General features: G+C 51.4%; 1 protein-coding gene across 1 annotated transcript in view; it reads left to right on the top strand.

Moving 5' to 3' along the window:
- The window catches only part of ADAMTSL4 (ADAMTS like 4), a 30,948-nt gene that overhangs the window by 5,300 nt on the left and 8,043 nt on the right, over positions 1–17,605 (top strand). Inside the window, exons 2-10 of the mRNA XM_056852906.1 lie at positions 1,671–1,773; positions 6,588–6,724; positions 6,939–7,143; positions 8,264–8,436; positions 9,397–9,502; positions 12,610–12,927; positions 14,082–14,211; positions 15,086–15,290; positions 17,099–17,272. Coding sequence (XP_056708884.1) covers positions 1,737–1,773; positions 6,588–6,724; positions 6,939–7,143; positions 8,264–8,436; positions 9,397–9,502; positions 12,610–12,927; positions 14,082–14,211; positions 15,086–15,290; positions 17,099–17,272 — 1,485 coding nt within the window. The 5' untranslated portion in view covers positions 1,671–1,736. The remainder of the gene's footprint in view (positions 1–1,670; positions 1,774–6,587; positions 6,725–6,938; positions 7,144–8,263; positions 8,437–9,396; positions 9,503–12,609; positions 12,928–14,081; positions 14,212–15,085; positions 15,291–17,098; positions 17,273–17,605) is intronic.

Below are 17,605 nucleotides of genomic sequence, written 5' to 3'. Positions count from 1 at the left end.
GTTCCTTTAACTGGAGATGGCAGGGACTAAACCTGGGACCTTCTGCATTTCCAAACAGATGCTCTACCACTGAGCCACGCCCCCTCCCCATTGGTCTCTAGACCCCTCACCATCTTCACTGTGTGACTGAAGGTAGGCCATTTTATGGCTGGCTCCGCTTCCATTTTGTGGCTGCGCCCACTATCCTATGGCAAAATTCTAAAGCTTCCCACGGGCCCACAAAAGTTGGGGTCCCCTGGCCTAATCCCTTGTGAACCTGCCCAACTGCTACGGAGGCCGTGCTTCGGGTGCCCCTGCCTTCTGAGATTAGGCAGGTGGCAACCCGGGAGAGGGCACATGAAGCTGCCTTCTACTGAGTCAGACCCTTGGTCCATCAAAGTCAACATTGTCTACTCAGACCGGCAGTGGCTCTCGAGGGTCTCAGGCAGGGGTCTTTCACATCACCTACTTCCCTGGTCCCTTTAACTGGAGATGCCACTGGGGATCGAACCTGGGACCTTCTGCATGGCAAGCAGAGGCTCTGCCACTGAGCCACAGCCCCTCCCTTCTTGGTCTTCTTGGTTGTGGCACCAAAACTCTGGCCTTCTCTCCCCAGAGAGACTCGCCTGTCCCTTTCTGTGGTAGGGTTGCCAGGTCCCCCCTGGCAACTGGTGGAGGCTGGGTTGCCTGATCCAGGTTAGGAAACGTCTGGAGGTTTGGGGATGGAGACTGGGGAAGAGAGGGACCTCAGATGAGTACAGTACCACAGAGTCCACCCTCCAAAGCTGCCATTTTTTCCAGAGGAACCGATCTATGTAGGCTGGATGAGCTGTAAATGAGCTGTAAATCTGGGGGATCCCCTGGTCTCGCATCCATGGAGGCTGGCATCCATGTTCTGTGGCCAACCGTCTTCATCTTCACCATCGGGTGAAGGCTTTTGTGTGTGTGTGTGTGTTTTACTTGGTGTTCCCTCAATGATCCCTCCTTCTTCGCCAACATTTTAACGGCTTGTTTTTATCTTTTGCACTTATTGTAAGCTTTGGTTTTTAACTTGTTTTAACAATGTGTTCTTGTGTTGGTTTTAATGGCTTTTAAGATCATCTTTTTAATTTGTATGTTTTCATTTGTTAGCTGCCTTGGTGGTCTGTGGGGGCAGAAAGGAGGGGTAAAGACTGTAAATCAATAATAAATAAATTATGGGGCATGGGGAGGAGAAGAGGTTTGGATATAATGCTCCTAGATACTAGAATAAGGGTGTTATTTCTGCCTGTGAAATGCTGGGGGGGCCCTGTAAGGGTTAGATGCCTGCTTAGGGCAGAGGTTATCCAGTTGGGGATCAGGACCCCAAAGTGGGTTCTGACTCTTTCTCTCATGTAGGGTTGCCAGGTCCCTCTTTGTCACCGGTGGGAGGTTTTTGGGGTGGAGCCTGAGGAGGGCGGGGTTTGGGGAGGGGAGGGACTTCGATGCCATAGAGTCCAATGTCCAAAGCAGCCATTTTCTCCAGGTGAACTGATCTCTATCGGCTGGGGATCAGTTGTAATAGCTGGAGGTCTCCAGCCACCACCTGGAGGTTGGCAACCTTAATATCACGTGGGTCAGGAGACCAGGAGGGGAGAAGGAGGAACCAGGTGAGCTGAGAGAGGAGGTTTTGGGGAGGTAATAACATGAGGGTCTCTTCCTCTCTTGCGCAGCCATGCCCGCCTGACCGCCCAGATCCCCGCGCCGTTCAGTGTGCGGCCTACAACCACCAGGAATTCATGGGCCGCTTCTACCAATGGGAGCCCTTCAGGGACGGTGAGTGTTCAGCCTCCCTGGCTGCAGGTCGGCAGCTGTTTCCCTGGAAGGATCGTTACACTTTGCTGAGCCGCAAGGGCCAGCAGAAATCCAACAGGTGGAAATTCAACAGGCAGAGCTGTGCCTCCCCTTAGTCTCTCTTTTGCCCCGGCAATGTCTTGGAGCATTGAATTCCCCCTGCCAGGGCTTACTGCAATTTGCTGTGTCTGCTATATAAAACATTCTGCTCCAATGAAAACGGGTTCATGTCTTTGCAGCTTGAGGGCTAGAAACTTGGGAAAGCTGAGCTCCATCTCAAGAAGCTGAGTGGTCCCATTCCGTGCTTGCTTGGACCGGCAGCTCACGCACAGGCTCCGTTCAAGCTGACTCCATAGTTTGGTTTGTGCTGAGAATTTGGGCTTTGGTTTGTGCTAAGAATTTGCTGGGTGAACCTTTGTCGAGGGTTTGTCAATTCTGATCTCACGCCAAGCTGTAGGTTGCATAATGGTGAGAGTGTTGGACTAGGATGTCACAGGACTGGGTTCAAATTCTGCTTTGGCCACAAAGCTCACAGTGGATGCAGAGAGCTTTTTTTCTTCTCTCATAATACTAGAACTCAGGGGGACCCAATGAAGTTGATAGGATCAACTTCAGGGTTCAGGTCAGGTGAAAGAAAACACCTTCAGTGGAACAGGCTTCCTCGGGAGGTGGTGAGCCCTCCTTCCCTGGAGGTTTTTAGGCAGGGGCTAGATGCCCATCTGTCAGCAATGCTGATTCTATGACCTTAGGCAGATCATGAGTGGCTCAGTGGTAGAGCATCTGCTTGGCATGCAGAAGGTCCCGGGGTCAATCTCCAGTGGCATCTCCAGTTAAAGGGACTAGGCAGGTAGGTGATATGAAAGACCTCTGCCTGAGACCCTGGAGAGCCGCTGCCAGTCGGAGCAGACAATACTGACTTTGATGGACCAAGGGTCTGATTCAGTATAAGGCAGCTTCATGTGTTCATGAGATGGAGAGCATCTTGGCCATCTTCTGGACATGGAGTATGGGTCACTGGGTGTGTGTGTGTGGGGGGAGAGAGTTGTGAATTTCCTGCATTGTGCAGGGGGTTGGACTAGATGACCCTGGTGGTCCCTTCCAACTGTGTGATTCTATGACTCCTCTACTGAATGAATCGTTAAATAGTGGGATTTGCTACTGGAGGGTATAGTGATGGCCACAGGCATAGATGGCTTTGAAAGGGGGCAGGGGAAGGGAAGGTGATTGTAAGCCGGTTTGAGTCTCCCTTAAGTCGTAGAGAAAGTCGGAATATAAAAATCAACTCTTCTTCTTTTCTTCTTCTCTGCTCTGGAGAGCCAGCATGGTATAGTGGTTAAGAGCAGCACACTTTAATCTGGAGAACCGGGTTTGATTGCCCACTCCTCCACATGAAGCCAGCTGGGTGACTTTGGGCTACTCACAGTTCTCTCCGAACTCTCTCAGCCCCACCTGCCTCACAAAGTGTCTGTTGTGGGGAGAGGAAGGGAAGGAGATTGCAAGCCAGTTTGATTCTCCTTTAAAAAAGGTAGAGAAAGTTGGCATATAAAAGCCAACTCCTCCTCCTCCTCCTCTTCTTCCTCTTCCTCTTCTTCTTCTTCTTCTTCTTCCTTGCTCCCCACTTTTCACACCGACAGCAGCCTGCATCCACCCACCCTTCCCAAAGTGCTCGGCTTTGTCCCCCTCCGCCTGCAGCGCTTGGTTCTGGCAGGCGGCGAGAGAGTATTCCCTGTGCCCCAGAAGTCTCAAAATATTTATTCTATTCCTGAGTTTTCCACCTGTGCTTCTTCTCCTCCCACCTTCCTGCCGTGCGAGCAGCTGAGCTGTCTAGAAATTTCAGGAGTTGGGGGGGGGGGCGAGGAAGAGGTACCACCCCCACCCCGGCCATTAGTTTAATGAACATTTTATATCTCTGGGTGATCGTCTGCTTGTCACCAGGGCTCACGGGAGCCAGCGTGGTGCAGTGGTTAAGAGCAGTGGACTCTGAGAACCGGGTTTTGATTCCCCACTCCTCCATGTGAGCGGCGGACGCTAATCTGGAGAACCATTGTTGGTTTCCCACTCCTACACATGAAGCCAGCTGGGTGACCTTGGGCTAGTCACAGCTCTCTTAGAGCTCTCTCAGCCTCACCTACCTCACAGGGTGTCTGGTGTGGGGAGGGGAAGGAAAGGCGATTGTAAGCCAGTTTGATTCTCCCTTAAGTGGCAGAGAAAGTTGGCATATAAAAGCCAACTCTTCTTCCTCTTTCTCTTTCTCTTCCTCTTCCTCCTCCTCCTCCTCCTCCTCCAAAAGGATCATTCTAACTCAGGGCCTGTCAACAGACCAATTTGCAAGTAATCTAAGTAGGGGATCTCCAGAAGAAGGCAAGCCCTGACACCCATTTTCAATATCTTGATGTTCGTGAAATAATAATGTTCAGAAGAGGAACTCCTGAGCTTGTACAGAGTGTCTTTTAAGAGACAAAGAAGAGTTGTTTTTATACCTCTACTGAAAGGAGTCTCAAAGCGGCTGATGGTCGCTTTCCCTTCCCCTCCCCACAACAGGCATCTTGTGAGGTAGGGGAGGCTGAGAGAGTTCGGAGAGAACCGGGACTCGCCCAAGGTCACCCAGCTGGCTTCGTGTGTAGGAGTGGGGAAACCAACCCGGTTCACCAGGTTAGTGTCCGTGTCCACCACTCCTAACCAGTTCACCACGCTGGCTGTCTTGTTACTCATCTGGGTTCAGAGGCAGGTCTGAGGGCTGCCTGGTGTGAGTGGCTAAGAGCAGTGGACTCTAATCTGGAGAACCGGGTTCGATTCCCTGCTCTTCCACATGAAGCTGCTGGGTGACCTTGGGCCAGTCACAGTTCTCTCTGAACTCTCTCAGCCCAACCTACCCCACAAGGTGCCTGTTGTGGGGAGAGGAAGGGAAGGCAATTGTAAGCCGCTTTGAGACTCCTTAAAGGTAAAGAAAAGCGGGGTATGAAAACCAACTCTTCTTCTACAGCTTAACCCCTTTATCCTGGGGTGAAACTATCTTTTAAGTTCCACGCCCTTCTCTTCTTTTAAATATTCCCCACTCGCCATGTGAAATTTTCATGCTTAATTGCGCTGGGCCTTTGCCAGGCCTGAGCTCTGGAACCCGTTCCCCAATCTTGGGGAGGGTGCCTGTATTTACAATAACAGCAGTACCTCTGGGAGCGCACGGAGTGTTTTCTTCACTGCGGAATAATTGCAAGCAGCTCACTCGCTCTGAGATCGGGGAGGGAGCGAAGCCTTTCAGAATGACTTCTAGGAAAGTTTGAGCTCCCAAACCTTTTTTTTGGGGGGGGGGGAAGCAAGCTTCAGGACCTGATCCTGCATGGCCCGTACCTCTAATTGGGAAAACGGTGCCCAGCAGAACAAGCGAGTTTCTCCCAAGTTGAAAGTTTTTAAATGAGCATGGGGGTGGGCGGGAGGGATTTCCCAGACAGCGGGTCTCTTGCTCTTTTCCCCTCCGCCTGCTTTCTTTATTTATATCCACAGCCAATATTTATGTTTTCAGCGCAAAGAGGGGCAGAGGGGAGGGCTGCAGCACAAAACCCCTCTTTGTCTCCATCTCCCTCGGAGGCCTCGCCTGGTGCGCGCTCGGGGAATGGGGTTAGCCGCTTAGCGGTGCTAGGCGGAGGAGCCAAAGGTCTGTCTGCTGCTGCGGAGAAGGCCAAAAATGCTAAAACCCACCCACCCCTCCTTCTCTTCCCATCTTCTGCCAGCAGCTCCTTTTAAAATAAACGCTGGAAAATGTGAAAAAATTTTGGCTGCTAAAGGCCATTTTGCATCCCAGAAGGTCAGTTTTTGCTGGGTGGAGAAGGGAATCACAACCGTTGCTGGGGCCACATCTGGAAATTGGGAGGAGGGGTTTAAAGCAGAGGTGGTGATCTGTGCCTGATACGAGCTCCTAATCCTCTTTGTTCGACCTGTGACCATCACCCCTCTCGCTTTGAAGTTATGTGGCTTGAAAAGCCTGAGGTCATAGGATCACAGAGTTGGAAGGGGCCATAGAGGCATCTAGTCCAGCCCCCTACTCTATGCAGGATCAGCCTAGAGCATCCCTGACCAGCGTTTGTCCAGCCGCTGCTTGAAGACTGCCAGTGAGGGGGAGCTCACCACCTCCCTAGGCAGCTCATTCCACTGCTGAACTACTCTTACTGTCAAACATTTGATCCTAATGTCCAGCCAGTACCTTTCCACATGTATTTAAAAGGCATTATTTCGGGTCCTAACTTCTGCTGCCAACAGGAACAGTTCCCTGCTGTCCTCTAAACGGGTGTGTTAAGTGCCGTCAAGTCACTTCCGACTCCTGGCGGAATCAATGTCCTTCAAAACGTCTTATCCTTAACAGCCTTGCTCAGGTCTTGCAAACGGAGAGCTGTGGCTACCTTTATAGAGTCAATCCATCTCCTGTTGTGTCTTCCTCTTTTCCTGCTGCCTTCAACTTTTCCTAGCATTATTGTCTTTTTCAGTGACTCTTGTCTTCTCATAATTAGGGTTGCCAGGTCCCTCTTCGCCACCGGCAGGAGGTTTAGGGGGTGGTCCCTGAGGAGGGTGGGGTTTGGGGGGGGACTTCGATGCCATAGCGTCCAATGGCCAAAGCGGCCGTTTTCTCCAGGGGAACTGATCTCTGTTGGCTTCAACTGTGGTCATGTGTGTTCCCAGCCCGATTGCCTGGAGTGACCCTTTTGTCCCTGTGTGAGTTCCTCTTCCACGTCCTGCCCTGGGCAGCCCCGTGGCTTTGCCCAGGCACAGGAGCTGATGCCTCTTCCTCCCATGTTGCTTTGCAGTGCGGGGCGCCCAGCGCTGTGAGCTGAACTGCCGCCCCATCGGGTACCGTTTCTATGTGCGACACACGGAGAAGGTCCAGGATGGCACACCCTGCGAGGCTGGCTCCCCAGACATCTGCGTGGCCGGGCAGTGCCTGGTAAGTTGCTCAGGACCTTGGCAGCTGGGAAGTCATCAGATCTTAGGGGAACTTGGGAAGGACCGTTTGAGAAACCCGGGGAGGGGAGAAAAGTACTTTTGTGGGGGTCGGGGGACACCAAAACGTAGAAGCACTCCCTCGTCCCCACCGCGCGTGGTGCTCGGGCAGTGTGGCTCACCTCCGCTCAGCTGTTTCTCTCCTCTTTGCCTCTCAGATGCCCGGCTGCGATGGGATCCTGGGTTCGAACCACACGTTGGACAGCTGCGGAGTCTGCGGGGGGGACCACACCTCTTGCAAGCTGGTGGTCGGCAACTTCAGCGACACGGATGTGCCCATCGGGTACCACCGCATCTTGGAGATCCCAGCGGGGGCCACCCACATCCAGGTCAAGGAGATGACCCGCAGCCCCAACTACTTGGGTATGGGCTGGGCGTGTGCGCGCACGCATACATGCGCATGTGTTATGACAGAGGAAGTCCAAGAGCCAGCCTTTTTTGGTTTTCTCTACTGTTCCCAGCTGCTAGTTTAGTGTAGTTTCACAGGGTCTGCAGAAGAACAGCTAGATTTGAATCCAGGAGCACCCTAGACACCAGCAAGGTTTTCAAGATTGGAGCTTTCAAGAACTTTCAACTGTTAAATACAGTTGGAATGGAGATCCCTGAATCCTCTACCTTTGCATCCCGAATTCCTTCCTTGCAACACCCCTCCCACTTTCAGACTGGGATATAAGGACTTGGGGGTCTCTAAGGTGCTGCTGGGCTCGAATCTAGTTTAGCCTAGCGGTCCAGACCATGAACAGGGAGGTCCTCTGTACAAATCTCTCACCCAACGAACGGTTGCTGGGGAGCTGTAGGAAAGGCATAGGGTTGGATCCATTCCGGCTTCTTGCATTGGGGAAAGAGCCACTGTTTATCAGAATGGATCTCTGGGGTCGAACCTAGGCCTGTTATGCATGGGTTGTTCCCATCATGGTCACCCCCGACTACTTCAGGGCTTCGTTTTAGTTATGCATGTATTTTCCGACCTTCAGAAGTCGCCTTGCTCTTCCCTCGCATTTAACCCGCATTTTACCCTGAGTTTAAAGTCTGCCTCGATCCTAAATCGAAAGCCTGTCCTGTACGCACGTGTCAATTCCTGGGACTTCTCCCCACCCCCATTATCGCTTCTCCCTCCCATCTGTCTGTCCTCCTCATCCAACCCCTCCCCTTGAAGCCATTATGGCAAGAGAATAATGCTGGAATACCCATGAGGCTGCTTATTTGGTCAGTTTCACAGCGAGTGTGGGTCAGTTTCAGATTGCTGTTGAAATAATCACAAACAACCTGTGCAGGGAGGGGCTGTGACTCAGTGGTGGAGCGTCTGCTTTGCATGCAGAAGGCTGCGGGTTCAATCCCCGGCATCTCCAGTTAGAAGGTGTCAGGCAGTAGGTGACAGAACGGCTGCCAGTCTGAGCAGACAATACTGACCTTGATGGATCGAGGGCCTGGTTCAGTAGTGTGTGTTCAGTTCTGGCTCCCTCTTCTCCCCACATCTTCCCAGCCCTTCGGAGTCGCAGCGGAAAATCCATCATCAACGGGAACTGGGCCGTGAACCCCCCTGGGCGCTATGAGGCGGCCGGCACCATCTTTGTGTACAGCCGGCCTGAGAGCGACAGGCACAAAGGAGAGTCGCTGACGGCGGAGGGACCGACCACGGAACCCATAGATGTGTATGTGAGTACACAAGCAGAGGGGAGGGGGGAGATGCAAGGCCTAGGTGGGTGCCCTTTGTGTGCCACGCATGTCTGGACGTGTCCCGGGCGCCGGATTCAGCATCCCGGAAAACCTCAGCTTTAAATTAAAAGAATCACATCCAGGGTGTAGTATGCTCAATATTGCCAAGCTAGGCTTCAAAGCCTTTGAGTGATACTTAAGAAGGGCGGAAACGAGCCAGATTTCCAGTGGGCAGCAAGCAGAGCTTTTGTTTAACTTTGCCTAGCTTGTATCTCCCTTCCTGGATGCCCCTTTCCAGATGGGCAAATGAGTCCAATCCTTCCAAACGAGTTCCTTTTCTTGGCACCGAAGTGTGGCTCATGTGCAGTGCAGGTTGGGTACAGTCAGCGTTGGGAAGGGCGTGGGAAACCAAGAAGGAGTGGGGCCTGTGTGCATGCTAGGTGGGAGGGGCCTCGGAGATAGGCAGGGCTTGTTTGCCTCTGAAAGAGACCACTGATGGGGGGGGGAGATGGAGAAGAAGAAGAGTTGGTTTTTATATGCCAACTTTCTCTACTACTTAAGACAGAATCAAACCGGCCTTCCCCTCCCACAACAGGCGCCTTGTGAGGTAGATGGGGCTGAGAGAGCTCTAAAAGAACTGTGACTAGCCCAAGGTCACCTGGCTGGCTTCATGTGTAGGGGTGGGAAAACCAACCTGGTTCACCACATTAGTGTTTGCTGCTCATGTGGAGAAGTGGGGGATTGAACTCAGTTCTCCATATCAGAGTCCACCGCTCCAAACCACCGCTCTTAACCACTACACCACGCTGGAGCCTTTTCCTCACTGGAAAGCGGGTGGTTATGCAGAAGGGGTCTTCCCATTGCAAGAGGGAGGAAAATTTAGATGTGTGTTGCATATCGTTTCCTCCTTCTATGGCCGCTGCTCCTAACTCACTGGCTGTCTGTTCCTGCCTTCCCCAGATGATCTTCCAGCAAGATAACCCCGGTGTCTCCTACCAATTCTTCATGGCTTTGGCCCGGCCAGAGAGCTCCGCTGCTGACATCCACAACCCTCGCCAGGAGTTCGGTGAGAAATCGCTCCCTCCTATTAACGTGTCAGGGAGCTTCTTAGTCCAGAGTTTGAATCCCCAGAGGGGCCACATCTGCGAAGTGATGAAGCCCCCGCTTTGCGCAGTGGCGTTTTTCTCAATTGCAAGTTTTTTGTCAGAAGTAGCTTGTTTCGGGCTGCAAGACCCCGTTATTTCATTTTCTGCTTTGCAGAGCAGACAAAAGCAGAATTCTTGTCCTCAAGAACATGAGAATGAGCCCTGCTGGGTCAGACCAGCGAGGGTCCATCCAGTCCAGCATCCCATCTACCACAGTGGCCAACCAGTTCCTCTGGAGGTCCAGCAACAGGGCACAGAGGCCCAGGCCTTCCCCTGATGTTGTCTCCTGGCACAGGGATTCAGAGGTTGACTGCCTCTGTATATGGAGGTTCCCTTAACCACCATGGCATAGGAACCTATATTTTACCTACTTTTTATTCCCCATCCCTTCTCTTATTGAGGGTATCCTGTTGTTCCTTCCTTCCCTTATTGGTGTTTTATGCATGGTTGCTTTAACCTCCTTTATTCCCCGTTTCAGCCAGGATCACATTTTTCAGTATGCACGGTATCTCATTCCTTGGAAGCTCAACGCTGTTTCAACACAAAATGAACCCTGCTTTTCTCATTCCTCTTCTAGCCCGGATTAAACCGTTCAACCTGGCTCATTCCAGAGTCACAGAGTGTGCATACTCTGTTCTCGGGTTGAGCTTCCCCGCGCCATCGTGCCCCACCCTTTTCCAACCCCCTCCTCAAAGCAGCATGCAGATAGATAAACAGGGGGAAACAGAAGATTGGCTTCTCTCACAGCCAATCACAAACCAGTGTGTAAAGAGGCGGGGATTCAAGTGCTTCCTGCTTCCTGCTACCTCTGAGCTCTTTCTGGGCAAAAGAAAGGCTTTTTTAAAACGAAGCTTAGATTTCTCCCCCGCCCCCTTCTTTCAGATTGCTCTGTTTTTTGTTTTTTGTTCTTAAAATGCCTTTTTATGTGGCAGTTGGGTCTGGGGGGAAGGAAATTTCTCTCACGGGGAGCACTGTGTAGTAAACAATTACAGAGCAGCATTTAAAGGGGGCAGGACTTGATTTGAGCTTGGGAGACTGCTTTTCTGTATTCATGGCTTGATTAGCACACAGTTTCGTCGCTGATCATTCAAGCCAATGCATACAGTTTCCCCCATCCCGGGTTACTTTAATGTGTCCTGGTCCAAGCAGGGAGATCCAACCCGTGCATAAAAGGCCATTGTTTCCCCTCTTTTCCCCGTTATTGTTACACGGTTTAAGGGTACCACTGGGATTTTAATGATATTGAGGATTTTAAATTGTAACTGATGTGATTTTAATTGTTGTTGGGATTTGTTGTGAGCCTCCCTGAGCCTGACTTGGTCGGGAAATGGCTGGATAGAAGTCAAAAGACTAAACAACCATGAGAAGAGCCCTGCTGGATCAGACCAGTGGTCCATTCAGTCCAGCATCCCGTCTCACACAGTTCCTCTGGTGGTCCAACAACAGGGCACAGAGGCCGAGGCCTTCCCCTCATATTGCTTCCTGGCGCTGAGGTTGACTGCCTCTAAATGTGGAGGTTCCCTTTAGTCACCATGGCGAGTAGCCACCGATAGACCTCTCCTCCATGAATCTCCCTAATCCCCTTTTAAAGCTGTCTGTGCCTGTGGCCGACACCGCAACCTCTGGCAGCGAATTCCACATTTTAATCACTCGTCCTTCACAGCTTTGGGCTCTCCGTGTGTGTCTACGCCGCAAGTTTCAGCCAGCTTCAAGTCAGCTTTTCCCCCCCTCTTTGATACTACGTTCTTTCTTCCTGGAGATTTAACGAAAGCCAGGGTGGTGTGGTGGGAGGGGAGACGGGTTGGGATCGCCACCCATCTCTGAAGCTTTTTGGGTTTTTCCCAAACTAATTCACCCTGGTAGGTTTGTTGTGAGAATAAAGAGGAGAAGACACAAGTGCCCCCTTGAGCTTCTGGAAGGAACAGCAGGATACAAATCAAATTATTTGTTATTGAAAAATTAGCACTTACTAAAGCTTCCTTGGGTGTTCACATTTTCTGAGGAGCTAGATTTGAATCTAGTAGAGCCTTAAAGACCAACAAGGGTTTTTTTTTGGTGGGGAGATAAACTTTTGAGGGTCAGGTGCTTGATGGACTGAGATTTGACCGTTAAAAGCTTATACCCTGAAAATCTTGTTAGTCTCTAAGGTGCCGCAGGACTCAAATCCAGCTCTTCTACTGCAGACCGACATGGCTACCCTCTAAAACTATGTTTTCTGAGGGAAATTTGAATACTTAAGACTCATAGAATCATAGAGTTGGAAGAGACCACCAGGGTCATCTAGTCCAACCCCCTGAATAATGTAGGAAATTAACAAATTAACCTCCTCTCCACACACACCCAGTGACCCCTACTCCATCCCCAGAAGATGGCAAAAAAAAAAAAAACCTCCAGGTTTCCTGGCCAATCTGGCCTGGTGGAAAATTGCTTCCTTGGCCCAAAAGTGGTGATCGGCATTATCTTGGGCATGCAAGAACATAAACCATAAGAAAACATAAGAAAAGACTTATTCCTGTGTAGGTCGTAAGAACCTAAGGAAAGCCCTGCTGGATCAGACCATGGTCCATCCAGTCCAGCAGTCTGTTCACACAGTGGCCAACCAGGTGCCTCTAGGAAGCCCCCAAACAAGATGACTGCAGCAGCATTTATCGTGCCTGTGATCCACAGTGCCTGATATCATAGGCCTGCTCCTCTGAGACTGGAGAGAATAGGTATGCATCATGACTAGTATCCATTGACTAGTAGCCATGGATAGCCCTCTCCTCCATTAACATGTCCACTCCCCTCTTAAAGCCTTCCCAGTTGGCAGCCATTACCACATCCTGGGGCAGGGAGTTCCACAATTGAACGATGCATTGTGTGAAGAAAGGGCTATGAGAGTAAACATTTAGTACAGATTCGAAATCTTTTCTCACAGCTTCCCAGAAACTCCTTGGTCATGATGCACAAAAGTTCAAATGTTGTCTTGGAGACTCCTCCCCCCCCCACGCCCCGTGGTACCTAAACTTTGCTTACCCTTCCCTTACAGGTGCCCTGGCCCTGGTATCTGCCGGCCACCCGATGGAGCCGTCTGCCCCCCATGTGCACCCAGGGCTGCTGCAGACGCAGAACCTGGTCCCAGCTCAGCCCCCGATCCCGTCCGGCCAATCCAGAAGGAGCCATCCCGTAGTTCCACCTCCGGTCTCATCCAGCCAATCCGGGAGGAGCCCTGGAACTCTGCAGAGGAACGTCCGGGTTCCACCCTTGCCGCCGCCACCCCCTCCTCCCCAGCACAGCTCAGATGTGGCGCGTGACTTTTATTGGCAACGAGTGGGCAACACCGAATGTTCGGCCACCTGCGGAAAGGGTGAGTCCAGGGGGCAGGGAGTGCTTCCTGTTCCATTGATTTATTTATTTATACTCCCCACACCTTTCTCCCCGACGCGTCCCCACAGCAGCTTACATTATTCTCCTCCATTTTATCTTCACGACAACCCTGTGAAGTAGGTTAGGCTGAGAGAGTGTGACTGGCCCCAGGTCACCCAGCGAGCTTCCCTGGCAGGAGTGGGGATTCGCACCTGGGTCTCCCAGATACTAGTCCGAAACTCTTAACCAGCACACCACACCGGCTCTCCCTTTTCCTTCGAGCTCAGAGGATTTAGGAGAAAGCTCATCGCATGAGTGACTGAAAAAATACAGATTCGAGCACCTCAGAGACCAACAAGATTTTCGGGCTATGAACACATGAAGCTGCCTTATACTGAATCAGACCCTTGGTCCATTAAAGTCAGTATTGTCTATTCCGACTGGCAGCGGCTTTACAGGGTCTCAGGCAGGGGTCTTTCACATTATCTACTTGCCTGGTCCCTTTAACTAGAGATACCGGGGATTGAACCTGGTACCTTCTGCATGCCAAGCAGATGCTCTACCACTGAGCCACAGTCCCTCGGTCCATCAAGGTCAGTGTTGCCTGCTCAGACTGGCAGCCGCTCGCCAGGGTCTCAGGTAGAGGAAGGCCTTCCACATCACCTCCTGTCTGGCTCTTTTAGTTGAAGATGCTGCCGGGGATCGAACCTGGGACCTTCGGCATGCCAAGCTGATGCTTTTCCACTGAGCCACAGCCCCCTCCCATCATAAATCCCATTCTATATACTACACATTGCTTGGCACATTCAGGCTCATTTTCATTTGCTTTCTCATAAATATGCCAGTGCTGGGCTCTTTCAGAACCCTGAGACCCAGTGTGGCATAGTGGTTAAGAGCAGCGGACTCTAATCTGGAGAACCGGGTTCGATTCCCCACTCCTCCTTCTCCTCCTCCTCTGTCTTCTCCTCCTCCTTTTCTTCCTTCTCCTTCCCCTTGTTCTTCTTCCTCTTCTCCTCCTCCTCCTTCTCCTCCTCCTTCCTCCTCTTCTCCTCTTCTCCTCCTCCTCTTCCTCCTCCTCCTTCTTTGCTTTTGAAAATCTGAATTTGTCAGAGGGCTGGTTTCTGCCACTCACCACCTTTGCTTCTTTCCATCCAGGTTCCTGGCAGTCAGTCTACCGCTGCGCCTCTCGCGCTTTGCAAGAAGAGGTGGGAGAAGAGATGTGCCATCTCCTCCCCAAACCTGCGGTGTCCGAGGAGCCCTGCAACACGGAGCCCTGCCCAGCCTAGTGAGTGCGCGATCCCTCTTCTGTGGGTCTTCCTTGGGGCAGCGGCTGCCCCTCTGCTGGGTCCCAGCTTCTGCTGGAGGCCGGGGAGGGGGGTTGAATGGAAAGGAGGGGCGAGGGTTGCCAACTGTTTCTCCGGACAATGCACTATGTCGGCCAGGTTCCTACTTTCGAATAAAAATTATGTGGGGAGTCAGGTACGAAATGTGCAAAACTAATAATATATCAACTGGTACCCAATCTCTGGTATACATTTTTTTCCAACACTCACAATAATATATTTATAAATATATTTGTTGGACTAGAACCAATGGGTTGAAATTAATTCAAAAGAGTTTCCGGCTAAACATTAGAAAGAACTTTCTGACACAGTGGAACAGGCTTCCTTAGGAGGTGGTGAGCTCTCCTTCCCTGGAGGTTTTTAAGCAGAGGCTAGTGTGTGTGGGGAGGTAGTGTGAATTTCCTGCATTGTGCAGGGGGTTGGACTAGATGACTGGTGGTCCCTTCCAATTCTATGATTCTATCAGTGCTTGGCTCTCATGTCCCTTTCCTACATTCCCAGGGTAGCGCCAATCACCACTTTGGGGTCAGGAAGCAACTTTCCTCCAGGCCAGATTGGCCAGGGGTCCTGTAGGGGGGTTTCTTTGGCCATCTTCTGGGCATGGAGTAGGGGTCACTGGGAATGTGGAGGGGAAGTAATTATGAATTTCCTGCATTATGCAGGGGGTTGGACTAGATAACCCTGGAGGTCCCTTCCAGCGCTATGGTTCTATGATTCCGTCTCCCGCCCCTATGCTGAGAGTAGCGAGGAGCACATTCTTGAGTTGGGCTCCCTGCTCATCTTCGTCCATCTCTCTTGACTCCCCGGCCGCTCCAGCTGGGACGTGGACAAGTGGTCGGCCTGCAGCAAGTCGTGCGGCCTGGGCAGCCAGCACCGCCAGGTCCTGTGCCGGCAGGTCTACGCCAACCGCAGCACCATGGTGCACCCGCAGCGCTGCGAGCAGCTGGAGAAGCCCAACGCCACCCAGGCCTGCCAGGTGCAGGTGTGCAGCCACTGGGAAGTCCAAACCAACTGGAGCTCGGTAAGGGGGCAGCTGGGGAGGGGAAAGGGGGAGGATGGAGGACGGCGGGCTGCTGTCGGGAGAGCTGGGTCGCTCTCCCTAAAGCCGGCGCTTGGAAGAGTGTTTTTTTTTTAATATATATAGATAGATAGATTTTATTAACACTTTAAAATTTACTAACATTTAACATACGCGTACAGATACAAATTAGGCTTCTTCCAAGGAAATTAATTAACAGTTCTACATCACACAAAATTAATCAATACCTTGACTTATATACTTATCAATTTTCTACTATCATATGGAGCTTCTTCACTCATGTGCTATCCATTTTCTAATTGTTTTAATTACAGAATACAGATTCTAAATTCAAACATTTTCAACCATATCCACTACTTCTATATTAATCTTATTTGTCCCCCTACTGTATACTATCACACTTATTATCTATTTTCTATAATCAAAACAACACTTCCAATTCTCTTGAAATTCATCTATCGTTGTCCCTTACAACATACTGGTTAATTTAGCCATCGCCACGTATTCTGCCATTTTTTGCTGCCATCTCTCTAGCTCTGGAATATCTTCTTGCTTCGACACCGTTGGAAGGGTGTTAAGGACAGGTGTCCCAGGGTGCAAAATGCCTTGCAAAATATTGAAGTAGTGCTAAAATCTGTGACCTTAGGCAGATGACGAGAGGGAGGGCATCTTGGCCATCTTCTGGGCATGGAGTAGGGGTCACTGGGGTAAGGGTGGGGGGGTGGTAGTTATGAGTTTCCTGCATTACGCAGGGAGTTGGACTAGATGACCCTGGTGGTCCCTTCCAACTCTGTGATTCTATGAAAATCTGCTGTTTTTCCATGTAGAAGACTGTTTTGAAGGTGATGGATGAAGAGCTGGGGATTGGCTTCTCCAGAGGCTCAGCAAGGGCATCAGGCCAGACAGCGTAGATTAGAGCAGTGGACTCTAATCTGGAGAACCGGGTTTGATTCCCCATTCCTCCACATGAGCGGTGGACGCTAATCTGGTGAACCGGGTTGGTTTCCCCACTCCTCCACATGAAGCCTGCTAGCTGACCTTGGGCTAGTCACAGTTCTCTTAGAGCTCTCTCAGCCCCACATACCTCACAAGGTGCCTGTTGTAAGGAGAGGAGGGGAAGGTGACTGTAAGCCAGTTTGACTCTTCCTTAAGTGGTAGACAAAGTCAGCATATAAAAACCAACTCTTCTTCTTCTCCTTGGACTTTGTGTTTGAAGCCAGGGCTCGGTGAAACACATTTGGCCCCTGCGTTCGGCTGGCGAGGGTAGACGTGAGATAAGAATAAGGCCAAGGCCCATGGTGCAAAATAGGTTAAAATATTTTTTATTACTCAGAATAGAAATTCCCTACACAATTCGCCCAAGGGACTTCTACAGGGGAATCTGTCGTTATTGCAGTAGTCCTTCAAATGAGCATTATTAGGGGAGGGGCTGTGGCTTAGTGGTAGAGCATCTGCTTGGCATGCAGAAGGTCCCAGGTTCAATCCCCGGCATCTCCAGTTAAAGGGACCAGGCAGGTAGGTGATGCGAAAGGCCTGGAGAGCCGCTGCCAGTCTGAGTAGACAATACTAATATTGCTGGACCAAGGGTCTGATTCGGCATAAGGCAGCTTCAGGTGTTCCCCCTGAAGAAATTCCTTGGGCCAAACACTGGCCCTGTGTCCTGTGCTAGAATGGATCGCGCCCCAGGGAACTGTTTGGTTGTTCAAAAAGCCAATTCTGGCTGGTGAGCTTGTGGGCTTCCTTCCGGCTCCTCACCCCCGTTGGTGTCTTCCTTCCTTCCTTCCCTCCAGTGCTCGGTCCTCTGTGGCTTGGGCCACCGAACGCGCCATGTCCGCTGTGTCAGCAACGAGGGTCACCCGTTGAGGGACAGCGACTGCCCCGGCAACCACCGGCCCAAGACGAGCGAGATGTGCGACATGGGCCCCTGCGTGCGAGCCTGGTTCTACAGCGATTGGAGCAGCACGGTACCCACGGGGCGATTCTCCCGGGCCCCTCAACATCCCCTGCCAGAGCGACGTCAACTCTCCCCCCAGCAGAGGAGGGGCTTCTTTCCCTTCTTTCCCTGTGTGGTGTAGTGGTTAGGAGCAGTGGACTCTAATCTGGAGAACCGGGTTCGATTCCCCACTCCTCCACATGAAACCAGCTGGGGCACCTTGGACTAGTCACAGTTCTCTCTGAACTCTCTCAGCCCTACCTACCCCACAGGGTGCCTGTTGTGCGAAAGGGAAGAGAAGGAGATTGTAAACCAGTTTGATTCTTCCTTAAGTGGGAGTGAAAGTCAGCATATAAAACTGAGT

Source organism: Euleptes europaea, chromosome 7 (genome assembly GCF_029931775.1).
Source record: "Euleptes europaea isolate rEulEur1 chromosome 7, rEulEur1.hap1, whole genome shotgun sequence".
Taxonomy (NCBI): Eukaryota; Metazoa; Chordata; class Lepidosauria; order Squamata; family Sphaerodactylidae; genus Euleptes; species Euleptes europaea.
This window is presented reverse-complemented; position numbering and strand designations above follow the sequence as displayed.